The 13,964-nt window shown below is 57.5% G+C and overlaps 1 protein-coding gene across 14 annotated transcripts in view; it reads left to right on the top strand.

Moving 5' to 3' along the window:
• Positions 1-13,964, top strand: part of GREB1 (growth regulating estrogen receptor binding 1) — a 143,731-nt gene that overhangs the window by 85,187 nt on the left and 44,580 nt on the right. For 12 of the 14 annotated variants that reach the window (XM_027077919.2, XM_027077916.2, XM_027077920.2 and 9 more), the window contains exons 6-11: positions 306-449; positions 2,522-2,650; positions 6,147-6,260; positions 6,748-6,891; positions 10,136-10,321; positions 12,285-12,635. In XM_027077919.2, the coding sequence (XP_026933720.1) occupies positions 306-449; positions 2,522-2,650; positions 6,147-6,260; positions 6,748-6,891; positions 10,136-10,321; positions 12,285-12,635 (1,068 nt within the window). The remainder of the gene's footprint in view (positions 1-305; positions 450-2,521; positions 2,651-6,146; positions 6,261-6,747; positions 6,892-10,135; positions 10,322-12,284; positions 12,636-13,964) is intronic. The other 2 variants (XM_027077913.2, XM_053201237.1) reach the window with 2 other exon arrangements.

Genomic DNA, 13,964 nt, shown 5'->3' with positions numbered 1-13,964 from the left:
ATGGGGGCGACTCATTCGTGTCCTCTGTTTTTCTCTCTGTCCCAAACGCTCAGGGTTGCTCCCCCTCCTGATAATCAGAGCTGCCCCTCAGACGGATCCCCCTGCCCTTGGCACGGAGCCGTGGGGGTTATCGCACCCCCGCCTCCCCCAGCTACGCTGAGGCAAGGCTGGCATGGCATTGGCACCGTTTTGGTTATCTAGGTGTCTGGCTGTCTTGGGGGACAGCCTCCGGTCTAGGAAGGCCTCGCGTGACCGGGGTGGGGGGGGGGGGAGTTGGTTTTCATGCACGCGTCTTGCCCCCCTAGAGTTCAGAAGCCGGCCGACCTCCGCCAGTGCCTGTTCCAGCTCACTCTTCCCACCAGCGGAGAGCTCCGGGCCTCTGGCTGCCTTCTCCAGCGAGCCCGTTCCCGGAGCCAGCCCGAGCGTCCCCCTGGGAGCCCAGCAGGCAGGTGAGGCGACCGAGAAGCACAAAGGAGCTAAACCCACAAGCCTGGCAGCTTGAGGGTGCAGCCCAAGCGATCTTCTTATTTCTTTTTGTAAAGTGTGTTTATTTTTGAGAGTGGGGGGAGGGGCAGAGAGAGAGAGAGAATCCCAAGCAGGCTCCGTGCTGTCAGCACAGAGCCGGAACGGGGGCTCGATCTCATGAACTGTGAGATCACGACCTGAGCCGAGATCAAGAGCTGGATGGGTAACCGACTGAGCCACCCAGGTGCCCCTGCAGCCAAACGTTTTTCAAGATAAATAAAAAGCGTGCTTTGTACGTCATCTTTGCCTACAAAGCCTTAGCATTTTATCTTGAATTTGTAGTAGTTTCTGGCACAGAATGCTGTGTTGTGTTTTAAAAAATTTTTTCTTTAAATTTATTTTTGAGAAGGAGCAGGAGAGGAGCAGAGAGAGGGGGACAGAGGATCCCACGCAGGCTCCATGCTGATGGCACAGGGCCCGATGCGGGTCTTGAACTCACAAACTGTGAGGTCATGACCTGAGTCTAAGTCGGACGCTTCACTGACTGAGCCACCCAGGCGCCCCCGCATGCTGTGTTTTTAATTTGGAAAGATGTCCTCTGTTGCTGTCTGCTACGTAATATGATCCACTTATCGGTTTGCAGTGGGGAGCCTGCAAGGGGCAGGTGAGACGAGCATGCGCCATCTACCGTGTGCTCAGGATCCCACAAGTCTGGGCATGTGCCTCCTTGAGTCCTAACAGCCTCCCTGCAAGCAGGCTTGGGTTTCCCCGCGGTACTTCTGGGGAACCTGAGGCTCAGCTGCGTGCCTGGGGTCTCCCAGGCAGTTGGAGGTGAAGTCAAGATTTGACAAGCAGGGATTTCTGGGTCGTGTGCTTGGCATTTTGCCATCCTGAACGGACCTTTGAGCATGGTCGCCGTTGACTCCAGCAGCCTTCTCAAGGGCTTGGGAGGCTTGGCTGTTTTTCGTTCTCCGGCCCACGAGGTCTGTAGAGGGGCCTAGCGAGGGGAGTCGGTGCCCTGGCTCCCACGAAGAGGCCACGCCAGGGTTGGGAACTGTGCTTTCCCACCGAGGCCCCGGGCCTCCCTCTCTGCATGCCGTCTGCTCTTGTCCTCACCGCGCCTGGGCCCCCAGGAACCTCTGCTACCATGGCGGCTGGGGAGCCCTTGGCCTTTGCCATCGGAATAGCTGGGTGTAAGTTTCCAGCACTGATAGCCTCTGGCTGGGCGATTCGGGGCAACTGATTTCAACTCTTCGCGTCTCTGTTTCCTCGCCTGTAAAGCTGGAGCAGATCTTTTCTAATTTGCAGGGTGATTGCAAGAGTTAAGTATGGTGCCAATAGCGAATACTCAGCGCTCACTACCTGCCAGGCACTGTTTGGCACACTTCTTTGAAATCCTGGCTTTCTCCCAGAGGCTCTGTTATTGTCCCCTTTTGTAGCTGAGAAAGCTGAAGCATAAGGGGTTCAGAAGGTTAAGTAAGGTCACTCGGCCCCGGGCGGCAACCGAGCAGGGGATTCAGACCCAGGGCAGTGGGGTTCAGAACTATGCCCCTAAGCCCCTCACCATGCCACCTCACCCACAAGAAAGGTTTTGTGCTGCCCCCGACTCTGGAGGGCCTTCCAGACCACGCTGGCTGATGTGAGCACGTAAGCAGTGAGCCTCACAAGACCAGAGCCCATAATTTCCCCCCCGGCATTATCCTCAGACCTGGGGAGCCCCAGGGCCCTGGGTGACTGCGTGCCCTACAACTGTCCTGAGCGTGTTTGGTGCAAACCAGAGCCTAGGGGGTGAGGGTGTGGGAGAAGGGAGGCGGATCAGCCTCGGGTGCACTCCTGGGATGCAGGGGCCCCACTGGCCACTCCTGTCTCCCTGGTCCTTCATCGACCCGGGCTGTGCGCTCTCTGGAGCAGGAGTGTGTGTGCGTGGGTGTGTGTCCTCAGTGGGCAGAACCACTTGTCGGCTAGTTGGTAAAAATGGAAGAGAAGTAATTTCCTGCTAAGCGGGGCTCCTATGAACTCACTCTGTGCTTCCCCTTTTCTCTCTCTCTGCTGCCAGTGCCAGCCTCTGAGCACCCCTCACTTGCTACGGCCGTGGGTCCAGCTGTTTTCAATGGCAGAGATTCTCCGAAGCACCAACAGCTGGTGAAGAACGACCTATCGGCCATGCCACGGCCCTCGGCATTAGGTAGCATCATCGCCTGTCCTTGGGGCGGGGGGGGGGGGGGGGGGGGGGGGTCTTGCTTTTTTCTAGGCCAGGCTGTTGTGGGGGTTGTGGGCGCCACCGTGCTGGGGCCCCTGAGCCTCACGGAGTGGGTGTGGCATGGAGAGAGAGTCAGGACAGGCCGGCAGGTGCCTCCCGGGTCCGTGGGGCTGTGCCCAGGCCCTGGTGTGGGTGGGGCCGTGGCTTCATCCACCGACTTGGGTGATGGGTATATGGCAAGAAGCAGTGGGAGCCCCTTGTGAGGTGGGCAACCAGTCTTGTGGGCTACACGTCAGGAGGGCTGTGAAGTCCTGGAGAAATAGGGGGCAGTGTGGTGTCATGGGAAAAACACGGGCTCCAAAATCAGATAAATACGAATTCGAAACTCAACTCTGTCTCTTATTGGTCAGGGGGATCTTGGACAAGCCTTCTGGCTAAATTGTTCCCTCATCTGGAGATCAGAATTCTGCATTCAGGGCAGCTGAGAGGGTCAGGTGAGGTGCTGTATGGAGATTCAGACACCTCTGGCAGCTCACTGAGTGACCATGCCCTCCTCGGCATCATCACTGAGCTCCTTTGCAGGGAGGACTTCCTGGAGGAGGTGACAATCGAGCTGTACCTTAGAGCTGGGGAAGCGTGAGAGGTGGTGAGGGAGGAAGCTCAGAAGAGCATGAAGAGGTGCACGAAGGGGTTACACAGACCTTCTGCTGGAGTAGAGGCCGTGGAGCCTCTGACTCCGAGCTCAGTGCTCTCCCCTCTGGGCTCTCAGGAGCCATTTAGTAAGCCAGGGTTACCTCTCTCCCCGCCCTCCCTGCACGCAGCTGATTGGATTTTGGCATCTAAGACTGTCCAACCGGAAGAGCCCGTAGTAACTCTCTGGTCCCACATTCTGTTTGGTAGAGAAGGGAAGTGAGGCCCAGAGAGGCAGCCCAGGCCTAGAGGCCAGGCTTCCCTGCTTCTGTTACATGGCCGGCAGAGGACATCCCTGGTAGAGGACCAGTGTCCCCTCCCTGGTGGAAGGACCAGTGTCTTTTCTGAATTGGACCTGAGACTCCCCAGTCCTAACCAGCGTGGAATCCGAGGTCCAGCCTCTGTCCCTCCTCTAGCCGCTCCGGGCTGTGACTGGTGTTTCTTGGCAAGGTGCTGAATTTAGGGTCGGCCCCAGAGCCGACCAGGGCTCTGGGATGGTGATGGCAGCCTTGCACTGTGGCACCTGCCCGGCCTGCGTGGAGGCCTGTATACGTCCAGCCTTTGCCCGGGCAGCAGGGCACGGGGGCCCCACTCCGCGGTGAACGAGGAGCCGTGTGGGAAGTAGAATGCCCCTAGTCCCTGGCAGCCCTCGAACCCTTCTGGAATCTGGCCCCAACCAACCTGAGGAACCTTATTCATTCCCCACTGTTTGAGACCACCACGCTCCAGGAGTGCCCTCCCCTTCCTGTCCTCACCCGCTGGTCACGCACTGAGTCCTGACTGCCACTAAACCTGCCTTTCAGGGCTCAGCTCAGCTGTCCCCTCCTCCTGCAGCGGGGGTACCTTCCCTGGTCTCAGTTCCGTGGCCATCCGTGTCCGTCAGGTACCGAAGGTCCTGAGAGCAGGGCCAGCGTCCTTCCCATCTTGGGGCCTCGGCACCTGGCCACCCGGGACACCTTCACAGACTGAGACGGCACAGCCGAAATGTCAGAGGTCCTGTGCCTTCCCGCCCACTCTGGGGAGAGAGGAAGCCCATGTTAATCAACTGCTCCTAAAACGACAAGAGGTGTTGAATTCGGGCTTGAGGGCTGTCGCTCAGTGGTCCTGAGTGGAAAAGTCCTGCCCCCTCACGGGGGGGGGGGGGGGGGCGTTAGCAAGTGCCTAGGATCCTTGCTTGGTCCACACAGGGGGGTCTGGGTGCTACGTGTCCTGGAGTGACATGGAAGTCTACGTAATAAAAACTCGCTCACCCAAAATGCCAAGGGGTGCCCCCCACCCCGATACCAGGAGACACCGCGAGGGCTGGTCCACATTGGCACCCCAGGGACGACTCCCAGTGATGTCACTTTGGGAGAGTCGAGCTGGGTCCAGCAGAGCGGTGAGGGCTTGTGTCCCAAAGGGGGAGGACATCTGTAGACCCTCCATCCTTAGTATCGAGGCCTGGCCCCTCTACAGTAGCTGAGTGTGGTTTTCAGAGGCGTCTTGGTCTCTGTGGGGCGCCTCTGTCTGCACCTGAGGACAGATGTGCGGGCAGAAGGTAATAGAAGATAAACGGAACAGCGGTTATAGTAGCTGCCTCAGGTGTTGCCGGGAGGAGGCGTGTCTAAGGAGCCCGCCGGCTCGAAAGCTCTGTGTAAGCCACCTGTTTTCTGTTTTCACTTTTTGTTCCCTTTGTTCATTTTTGATCAGTCTAAGGCGGAGTCAAGCATAATTTTACCACCTTTAAGAGACTCTGGAGCAAGACCCTGCAGGGCGCTTAAGCAAAACCAGGGTGCCCACGAACGGTGGCATTTTCTCATTCTTGTTTCCAGAAGTCTGGTTCTGTAGGTCAGGGTGGGGCCCGGGAGCGGATGGTTTTAGCAGGGCCCTGCTGCTTCTGCCCAGCTCCTTCTCAGGCCAGATTTGTAGGAACCTTGCCCTACACCGTGGTTTTCAACCCTGGTTGTGAGTTACGGTCACCAGGGAGCTTGGAGTCACCACGGTGCCCGGGGCTCCCCCAGACGCGGGGTTCCGCTTTACCTGGGATGGGCTTGCGTCCAGGCACAGAGAGCTTTAAAGGTTTCCCAGGGGCGTTTAATGTGCAGCCACAGCTGAATGTGTACTTCTAAACGTAGGGGAGATTTTGAGTCGGATTGCTCAAACGAATGTGGTAACCAACTCTGGATATTTTGAATAACCCAGGAGCAGAGCGTGAGTCCCGCACATGCTGTTATCTAGAGTGGGCGGGGATGACTCGTTAACAACAGCGGGTACCAGCCTCTGTTCCTGTTGACTTCTTTGGTCTGAAGTTAGTGGTCAAGGCTGGGGTGGGAGAGGAACACCGGTAGAGCGGTCCTGCCCCCAGGTGGTGAAACTGTGTGGTGGTTGGTCAAACGTGACCGTGGCTTATCCCAGAAGCACACAGGCATTCACGGGGCAGTTTAGAGGAGGAGGCGAAGGAGGATGTGATCTTGGGGGCTGCCGGCCAGTGGGCCCCAAGGCTGTGCTTTCGCTACATTCTCTTTAGTCTTCATGAAACCACCTTTAACGGCAGGGCTTGTGACCCCATGTTAAAGGTGAGGGTGTGCTAAGGGCTCAGAGATCAGGCCGAGGCACTTGCGCGGTTTGGAACGAAACGTTCACTGAAATGGACAGGATATTTCCTCATGCCCGGACGCTTCCCTAAACAGCTAACGACCCTCGTAAGGCTCTGATTTTTAAAAAATAACAAATACGTGCTCTCCAGAGCAGGGGGAGTGTTTGGAAGCTCATCCTTAGGGAAAGCCTAATCCGTACTCTGAATGTTGTCTAGGTATCTTATCAAACTCTGGGCCCCCGAAGAAACGCCACAAAGGGTGGTCCCCAGAATCTCCATCAGCGACAGACGCCGGCTACGCCCAGGGTGGTGGGAACAGAGCTAAGTACGGTAAGTGACGGCAACGTTGCCAGAAACCCGAGACTCGGGGACCCGTGGTGGTGCTGCTGCTGGTGGGGCGTGGGCATGTGTGCCCGTGTGTGTGCTTCTGCGTGAATCGGCGAGGATGTTCTGGGGGGCAGACTTGGGTATAACAGAGGGTCTCTTCCTCGTACGGTGGGGCTGCTCAACCAAGCCCAGGCTTCCTGTATGGCAGTGAGCTTGTTCCCTGACCCTAAAGGAATTTAAAAGGGGCTTGCCTGCCACGTGGCAGGGAGACTGAAGAGGAGGGGACTGGGTTGCTTGGTGGAGAAGATTAGATCAAGCGACTCTGAAGATGCTTTGACCTCAGGAGTCTGTGATTCCAAGACTTGGGGGCTCCCACAAGTAGGGGTGAGGGTCAGATTGTAGCAGATTCGCAGGCCGGCCTGACATCAGGTCTGCCAGAGGTGGGTGGTTTGTTTGGCCTGTCTTCCTAACTCTCCTGGCCTGTCCCTAGAGAGCGCAGGCATGTCCTGCGTGCCACAGGTTGGCTCGGTGGGACCAGCGTCGGTCACCTTCCCCGTTGTGGCCTCTGGAGAACCAGTGTCCGTCCCTGACAACTTGCTGAAAATATGCAAGGCCAAGCCGGTGATATTTAAAGGCAAGTACAGCGGTGGGACAGGTGGTGGAGGTCGGAGAGCCTGAAGGGATGAACAAGGGACAGGCTGACTCCAAGGGTGTCCCCCTGAGAAAACTCTCAGACCCTTTCCAGGGCAACGGAGGAACTAAGCAGACCAGTCACTGGTGTTGCCCCTGGTCAGATGCCAAGAGTTCTAGGGCTTTTCACAGCTTTCCACGACAAGCCCAAGTGGAACGATTCTGTTCCGTGATATGCATCTGTTCATTCACTCGCTCACGCTCGCTCGCTCATTCACTCGCTCATTCACTCATTCGCTTACTCATTAATCACTCACTCATTCATTCACTTACTAATTCGCTCACTTGCTTGTTCACTCATTCGCTCACTCATTCACTCGCTTGCTTGTGCATTTGCTCATTCACTCCTTCGCTCGCTCATTCACTTACTAATTCACTCGTTCGCTCATTCACTCGCTCATTCACTCATTCGCTTACTCATTTGCTCACTCACTCATTCACTTACTAATTCACTCGCTCACTCATTCACATGCTCATTCACTCATTCGCTCACTTGCTCATTCACTCATTCGCTCACTCGCTCACTCATTCGCGTACTAATTCACTCGCTCACTCATTCACTCGCTCATTCACTTGCTCATTCACTCATTTGCTCACTCACTCGTTCACTCATTCACTTACTAATTCACTTGCTCACTTATTCAGTCACTCGTTCACTTGCTCATTCACTCATTGACTCATTGGCTCATTCATTCATTTGCTTACTCTTTCGCTCACTCATTCACTTACTAATTCACTCGATCACTCATTCACTTGCTCGTTCACACACTCATTCACTCGCTCATTCATTCATTCACTTGCTCATTCACTAGTTCGCTCATTCATTCATTCACTCATTCGTGCCATAATGACAGGTCCAGTACAAAGCACCAGGGAATGGAGACAGATCAGTCAGCCCCTTGCTCCCGGGACCCCTGGTCCGGTGGATTGTCCTGTGTCATCCTCTGCCACTAGTACATTTTGGCTATGCAATCTGACTTTGGCCGAAGACGGCCACAGTCGCCACATGGAAGCAGGAAACTTGACTCGATCTGTTTTGCGACAGTAGGTTAACGTAGGCTCCGTGGGGGCAGACTTGCCGCAAGTAAAGAAATCCCCTTCTAGTGAAGCAGGAGAGGTTGAAATGTGAAGGTCTGGCGGGACTCGTGTGATGATGATGGTCGCCGGGGCCGTGTGATAACACACACACGCGCACGTGCGCCTCCTTCCTAAAGAAGCTGGTACAGCATCTGTCATCGTGTTTGGAGGCACAGAGGAGAGAGGGTCGTAGGCAAGTGGGAGGTATCTTACCGGTAATTAAGAAATAAGAGAGGCACTGCTTTTTTTTCCTAAAAAAAAAAATGGACAGGGTCTTTAGGAAGAGGGGTGCAGATCTGGGTTTGAACTGAGCATGAGTCACGGCCGGTAATCCGATCGGGCCCTCTTGGCTAATTGAGAAGAAGGTCAATGTGCAGCGGCGTTGCATGCAATCTGTGCACGGCCATTACGTGTCTGTGAGACGCTGCGAGAATGCGGGGATGAGAAGACAGAGCACGGTGGCGCCACTACGGGCAGGGTGGCATCTGTGCCTCCCCCGAGCCAGGGGCCTCAGAGGAGTCGGGGTGAGGGTCCGGCAGACCCGCCTCTGACGACCTCAGCTATAGACCATCCTCCTTATTCTTCAAGGTCACTGCACTTTCTGCTCAGTTTAAGCCACTCACTCTTTGTGTGTTTTTTTTTTAAACATTTATTTATTACTGAGAGACGGAGACAGAGCATGAGCAAGGGAGGGGCAGAGAGAGGGGGAGACACAGAATCCAAAGACAGGCTCCAGGCTCCGAGCTGTCAGCACAGAGCCCGACGCGGGGCTGGAACCCACAAACCGCGAGATCATGAAGTCGGAAGTCGGACGCTTTACCGACGGAGCCACCCAGGCGCCCCAGCCACGCACTCTTTGTAACATGCCAGCTGTCCTGGGTCTTCCCGCCCCCAGCCCACCTCATGCCCAAACCCCACCTGCGCCTTAGGACCCAAACCCATGTGCCTTCTCCACGAGGCTGCCTTAGTTTCTTTCTCCTGGGCCCCAATGCAGTTTAAGCCATAATGCTCGCAAGCCATGCCACCCCAACTGTGGTCCTTGGTCCAGCGGGTCCAGCATCGTCCAGGACCTGTTGGAGACGTGAATTCCCAGGCCCATCCTGGAATCAGAATCAGGCCCCTTTTCCAAATCAGAAGCTGTGCGGAAAGGCCCAGAAGGGGCCCGGGGGACCCTCATGTACCCTCAGGTTTGAGACGCAGTTGTGTGAGGATGTGAACTGTCTCAGGTGTCAGATTTCCCCAGAGCCAAGCATGATGCCAGCACGTAGCACACAGCGGGCATTCAGTGAGTGTGTGTTTGGTGAATGAGTTCAGACCAAGCACAGGATGGCGCACGTGCATCTGGCGCATCCAGTTATCTCGGCAGCCCCATGAGGGCTGCGTGTCTTCGACCCATTTTACAGATGTGGAGACTGAGACTTAGAGAAGTCCTGCTTCCTGCGCAGGGCTACACAGCTGATGCCCAGCGCGGAGGAGAATCAGTCCGGCCAGGCTCTTCTGACGCTGAGGGTTCTCGTCGGAATTGGTCTCCTAATGTGTGCTAAAGCATTGGTCGGGTTCTGTCAGTATCTGGAGCCCCCGGTCTGCGCAGTGACTCGTTTTCCTCACTCAGCCTGCCAGAGAGTCCTGGGAGGATGGGAAACAGAAGCCAGCACGGAGGAGTCGGGGAGGGGCAGGCTGGCTGGCAGGGGGGGCGGCAGAGTGCTCACAAGAGGCGTTCTGTAGTCAGCGGGGCGCCTGTTCGGCTTTGGGCGCGTCTCTCTGGGCCTCAGCGAGCTCACCTGTGAACCACAAGGGTTGGACACGATGAACAGGCAGACGCTGGGGCCCTGGTCAGTATTTAGAGCAGGTGCACTAGCTCAGCAAGGGCGGGAAATCTGCGATCCCCTCCCTCCTTCCTCTTCCCTCTTCCCTCTTCCCTCTTCCCTCCTCCCTCCTCCCTCCTCCCTCCTCCCTCCTCCCTCCTCCCTCTCCCCGAAGAGGGACGTGTGAGTCAGCCCAGGGGCCTCTCGCCTGCCCGCTTCGGCTCCCTCGCCTTCGGCGTGCGCGCTTGTGGGGGCCACGTGTGCCCCACGCCAGCTGCCAAGCGGACGTGGTTGCTTCTTCCGCAGGCCACGGGAACTTCCCTTACCTCTGCGGGAACCTGAGTGACGTCGTCGTGAGCCCCCTCCTGTACACGTGCTACCAGAACTCTCAGTCCATCTCCCGGGCGTATGAGCACTACGGGGCCTCGGCGATACAGCCCATCTCCGAGGAGGTGCAGCTCCTACTGACCGTCTACTATCTCGTCCAGCTGGGTGAGCCTCCCTCCCGCCGCGTGGGGCCCATTGGTGCAGTGGTCGCGGCCTGAGGCGGCGTGTCAGCCCGGATCCCTGCCTGTCACTTGGAGCCCTTGAGAAGCCACGCTGGCTGGCGGACAGGAAGTGCCGGGGACCATCCTTTCTCACCACCCACATCCCATCCACCGGAAAGCCCTGCTTCGTCCCAGATGCGGCGTCCCCCACCCTCCTCCGCCACACCCCTCCCTTGCCAGGGTGCGGCTCTGCCCCCCATTCTGCACAGCTGTTAACGATTGTGAATCTCATCGTATCTGTTCTCTGCTGGAGCCCCCCGGGGTCTCCTATCACACACTCAACCCATATCGGTTCCAGGGTCCAAGTGACCAGGCCTCCTCCCACCTCCGCTTCTGCTCCAGCCCTGCCGTGCCCTGCGGCAGACCCGTCTACCCCCGAGAAACGCCCCTGCCCAGGACCTGTCCTCCGAGTTTTGGTTCCTGTGTCACCTCAGGGAGAACCTTATCACCATATCTAAGACAGTGCCCCCTCCGCAGGCCCCTGGGAGTCTCTCTCCTCCGTATCTTGCCTTTAGAGCACCAGTATTTGCTCGCTTTCCGTGCCTCTCCCCGGTTAGGATGTAGGGTCCGTGAGACCAGGAACATTGATTTAGTTCACATCTGCGTGTCCAACAGCACCTGCACTGTAGTTGGCCCTCGACTGTGTTGAAGGAACAGGTAAACAGGGACGCAGAATCCCGTGAAAGCATTTCAGGAGAGGGACCAGTCACCTGAGTCAGTGAGGCCAAGAGCAGAGTGAAGGCTGATGATTGGCCATTGGGTTTGGGCACATGGGAGTGACAGGCACCCTCGGTGATGGGTGCGTCCGAGGAGTGTGGGGGACAAAAGCCGTGCTGCAATGGATTGGAGACAGGGGGCAAGCGCAGGGAGCGTAGACAGGTCTCCCAAGAGCTCGGTTTGGCGATGGTGATTCCAGAAGGGGGCGTGGGCTCAAGGGGAAAGATTGCAAAGATGGGAGGCCTAATGGCTAATCTGATCAAATCTTGGCGTAGCCTCGTGCGTGTGTATTGTGATCCCGTGTTTCAGATCAGGAACCCGTATCGTAAGATAGCTCTGGATCTGGGCTGGCGCCAGGTGGAACCAGAAGGGAGCACGCCTTCCGAGTCCAGGCGCGGTGCCGTTTCCTCCAACTCCCCCAGATACAAGATTTGGCCAAACACGCCAGAAAACGTCTAGGAAAGAAAGGCTGACGGTATTCAGTCTCCTAGGCGTCAGACCCACAAATCAAGTAACGTATCTCTCGAATTGATGATGCAAGCGTGGGTATCCAGTGGGGCTAAGGGTGCAGTAAAACCAGTGTCACACATGACTTAAAGTCACCGGTAGGTAGACGCAGGTAGGCCCTCGGGGCACAGTCTGACGATGTGTACAGGTTGGCCCCGGAAGCCCAGATTCGAGACTCCGGGAAGCTAGGTTCTACGCATAAAGACGTGTACTGTGAAGGCGCTTGCAGAGGTGGCTACGTGGCAGCAAAGAAAGGATCGACAGTGGAGACACCGCTGAGTAAACGGTAGAGCCTCGTAGGAAGGGACTTTGCGTGGCCAGGGACCGTGCTGGGCGCGGACCGCAGACAGCGCGATGCGTGGTTACAGCGAGACGGTAGGGAAAGAGGAGGAGCCCCGGAGTCGTAGGCTCGCAGTCCTTGCTGCTATTTAACACCCGCGCGTGAAACCCAGACTGAGGAACAGGCAGAAAGAGCTGTGGCCCCGCTAGGCTGGGGAGCTTCTGGCCGCGCGGCTGCCCTCCCTGTACCTCCCCGCGGTCCCTGAGACGATCTGGCATTGGTGACGCGGGCTGTGTTACTTTCGCGTTTGCTTGCGCGCGGCTCCCCAGGATCGCTCCCTGCGTTCGCGGTGGGGACCTGGGGGCCGGCGCCCAAGCCTCTCCTGCCGTCTTGTCTTTGCCAGCAGCGGACCAGGTGCCCCTGATGGAGGACCTGGAGCAGATCTTCCTGCGCTCGTGGCGCGAATCGCACCTGACCGAGATCCGGCAGTACCAGCAGGCGCAGCCGCAGCCCTGCCCGCCCGCGCCCAGCGCCGTGGCCCCCGTCACCTCGGCCCAGCTGCCCTGGCTCGCCGGCCTGGCCGCCAGCTCCTGCAACGACAGCGTGCACATCATCGAGTGCACCTACTCCCTGGCCGAGGGCCTCTCCGAGATGTTCCGGCTGCTCATCGAGGGCAAGCTCGCCAAGACCAACTACGTGGTGATCGTCCGCGCGTGCCGCAGCCCCGCCATCGACTCCTGCGTCGCCGTCACGGGTGAGCCCTGCGCCTGAGATTGGGGGCAGCGGGAAAAGCAGCTGCGTCTGTTTCCCGGCTCCCTTCCTTTGCACATCCGCGCCTTTTGCCTCTCGTGGCCCAGGGTCTGTAGCAGCGGTTGGTTAGTGCTCAGCAGCCCCCTCGATGTGCGCCGCTTGTGCCCTGGCTGGCATGCTGAGTTAAAATTCTTTCCTCCTCCGAGAGGAAGGTGAGCATTCCGCCTTGCCAAACCCTAGAGAGGCTGGGCAACTCTGGAGTTAGACCGGGTGGAAGGCCTGGGTCCATGCACCTGATGATGTGATTGGTCCCTTAACGACTCCGGCCCTCACTTCCTTCAGCTAGCTGATGGAGAACAAAAACCCCAGCGATCTCATTGTCTATGTGGACACATGCGTCAGTGAACTAATACAGTATAAAAACATTTATTGAAGTCCTACTGTGTGCAGCCACGGTTGTAGGGACCGGAGATTCAGGAAGGAAGGTAACGAGGTCCCTGCTCGCCTGGAGCGCACATTCTGGTGTGGGAGGCAGACACCAAAGCCAGTGCAGAAAGTGACAGGTGGACAGGTGGAGGGGCCCGGGGTCGGAGGATCCCATTTGGGGAGCTGGTTATTAAGAGGGGTCAGGAGAACCTATCTAAAGAGGGGATGTTAAGAGCAAGGGCCTGAGAGAAATGAGGCAGCGGTCGATGTTGCCTCTGGGGACAGCTGCGGGCCCCGCCCCAGGACCACATGGCCACAGGCCGTGCCTGGCATGTTGCTAGTAAGCAGGAGGCCAGAGCAGAGGACGGGACTAGGGCGTTGTGCGGGGGCCCTGACGGCCTTATCAGAGCTTTGGATTGTTCCCTGTGTGAATTGAGAGACCGTTGCACGATTTTGACCAGAGAAGGGCTGTGACCTGGCTTTTGTTTCGGAAGAATCAATGACCTATTTGGGTGTGGAGAGCCCCCTATTTGGGACCCCTATTTGGGTCCCTGGGGAGGGGCTGGATTCATCCAGTGCCCGGTGTGGGCGGCCGGGGCTGGGCTGGGGGAGGCCCAGAGGAGCGGCCTGATTCTGGGTGTCTGTGGGGTGGGTACCTGTGGGGTTTGCAGTGGGGGGGGGACGGGGGGGGGGGCCGTGTGGACTGTGTGGGAACACCCCGAGGGCTTTGGCTTGTGGCTGATGCAGACACCATCCGCTGAGATGGCAGGAACTGCAGAAGCATTTCTGTTTTTTGAAAACATTTAATTTAGGGGCACCTGGGTGGCTCAGTCGGTTAAGTGTCCATCCGGCCCTTGGTTTTGGCTCGGGTCATGATCCCACGGTCTGTGGGATGGAGCCCCTTAGC

The sequence above is a fragment of the Acinonyx jubatus genome, chromosome A3 (genome assembly GCF_027475565.1).
Source record: "Acinonyx jubatus isolate Ajub_Pintada_27869175 chromosome A3, VMU_Ajub_asm_v1.0, whole genome shotgun sequence".
In the NCBI taxonomy this organism is placed as follows: domain Eukaryota; kingdom Metazoa; phylum Chordata; class Mammalia; order Carnivora; family Felidae; genus Acinonyx; species Acinonyx jubatus.
This window is presented reverse-complemented; position numbering and strand designations above follow the sequence as displayed.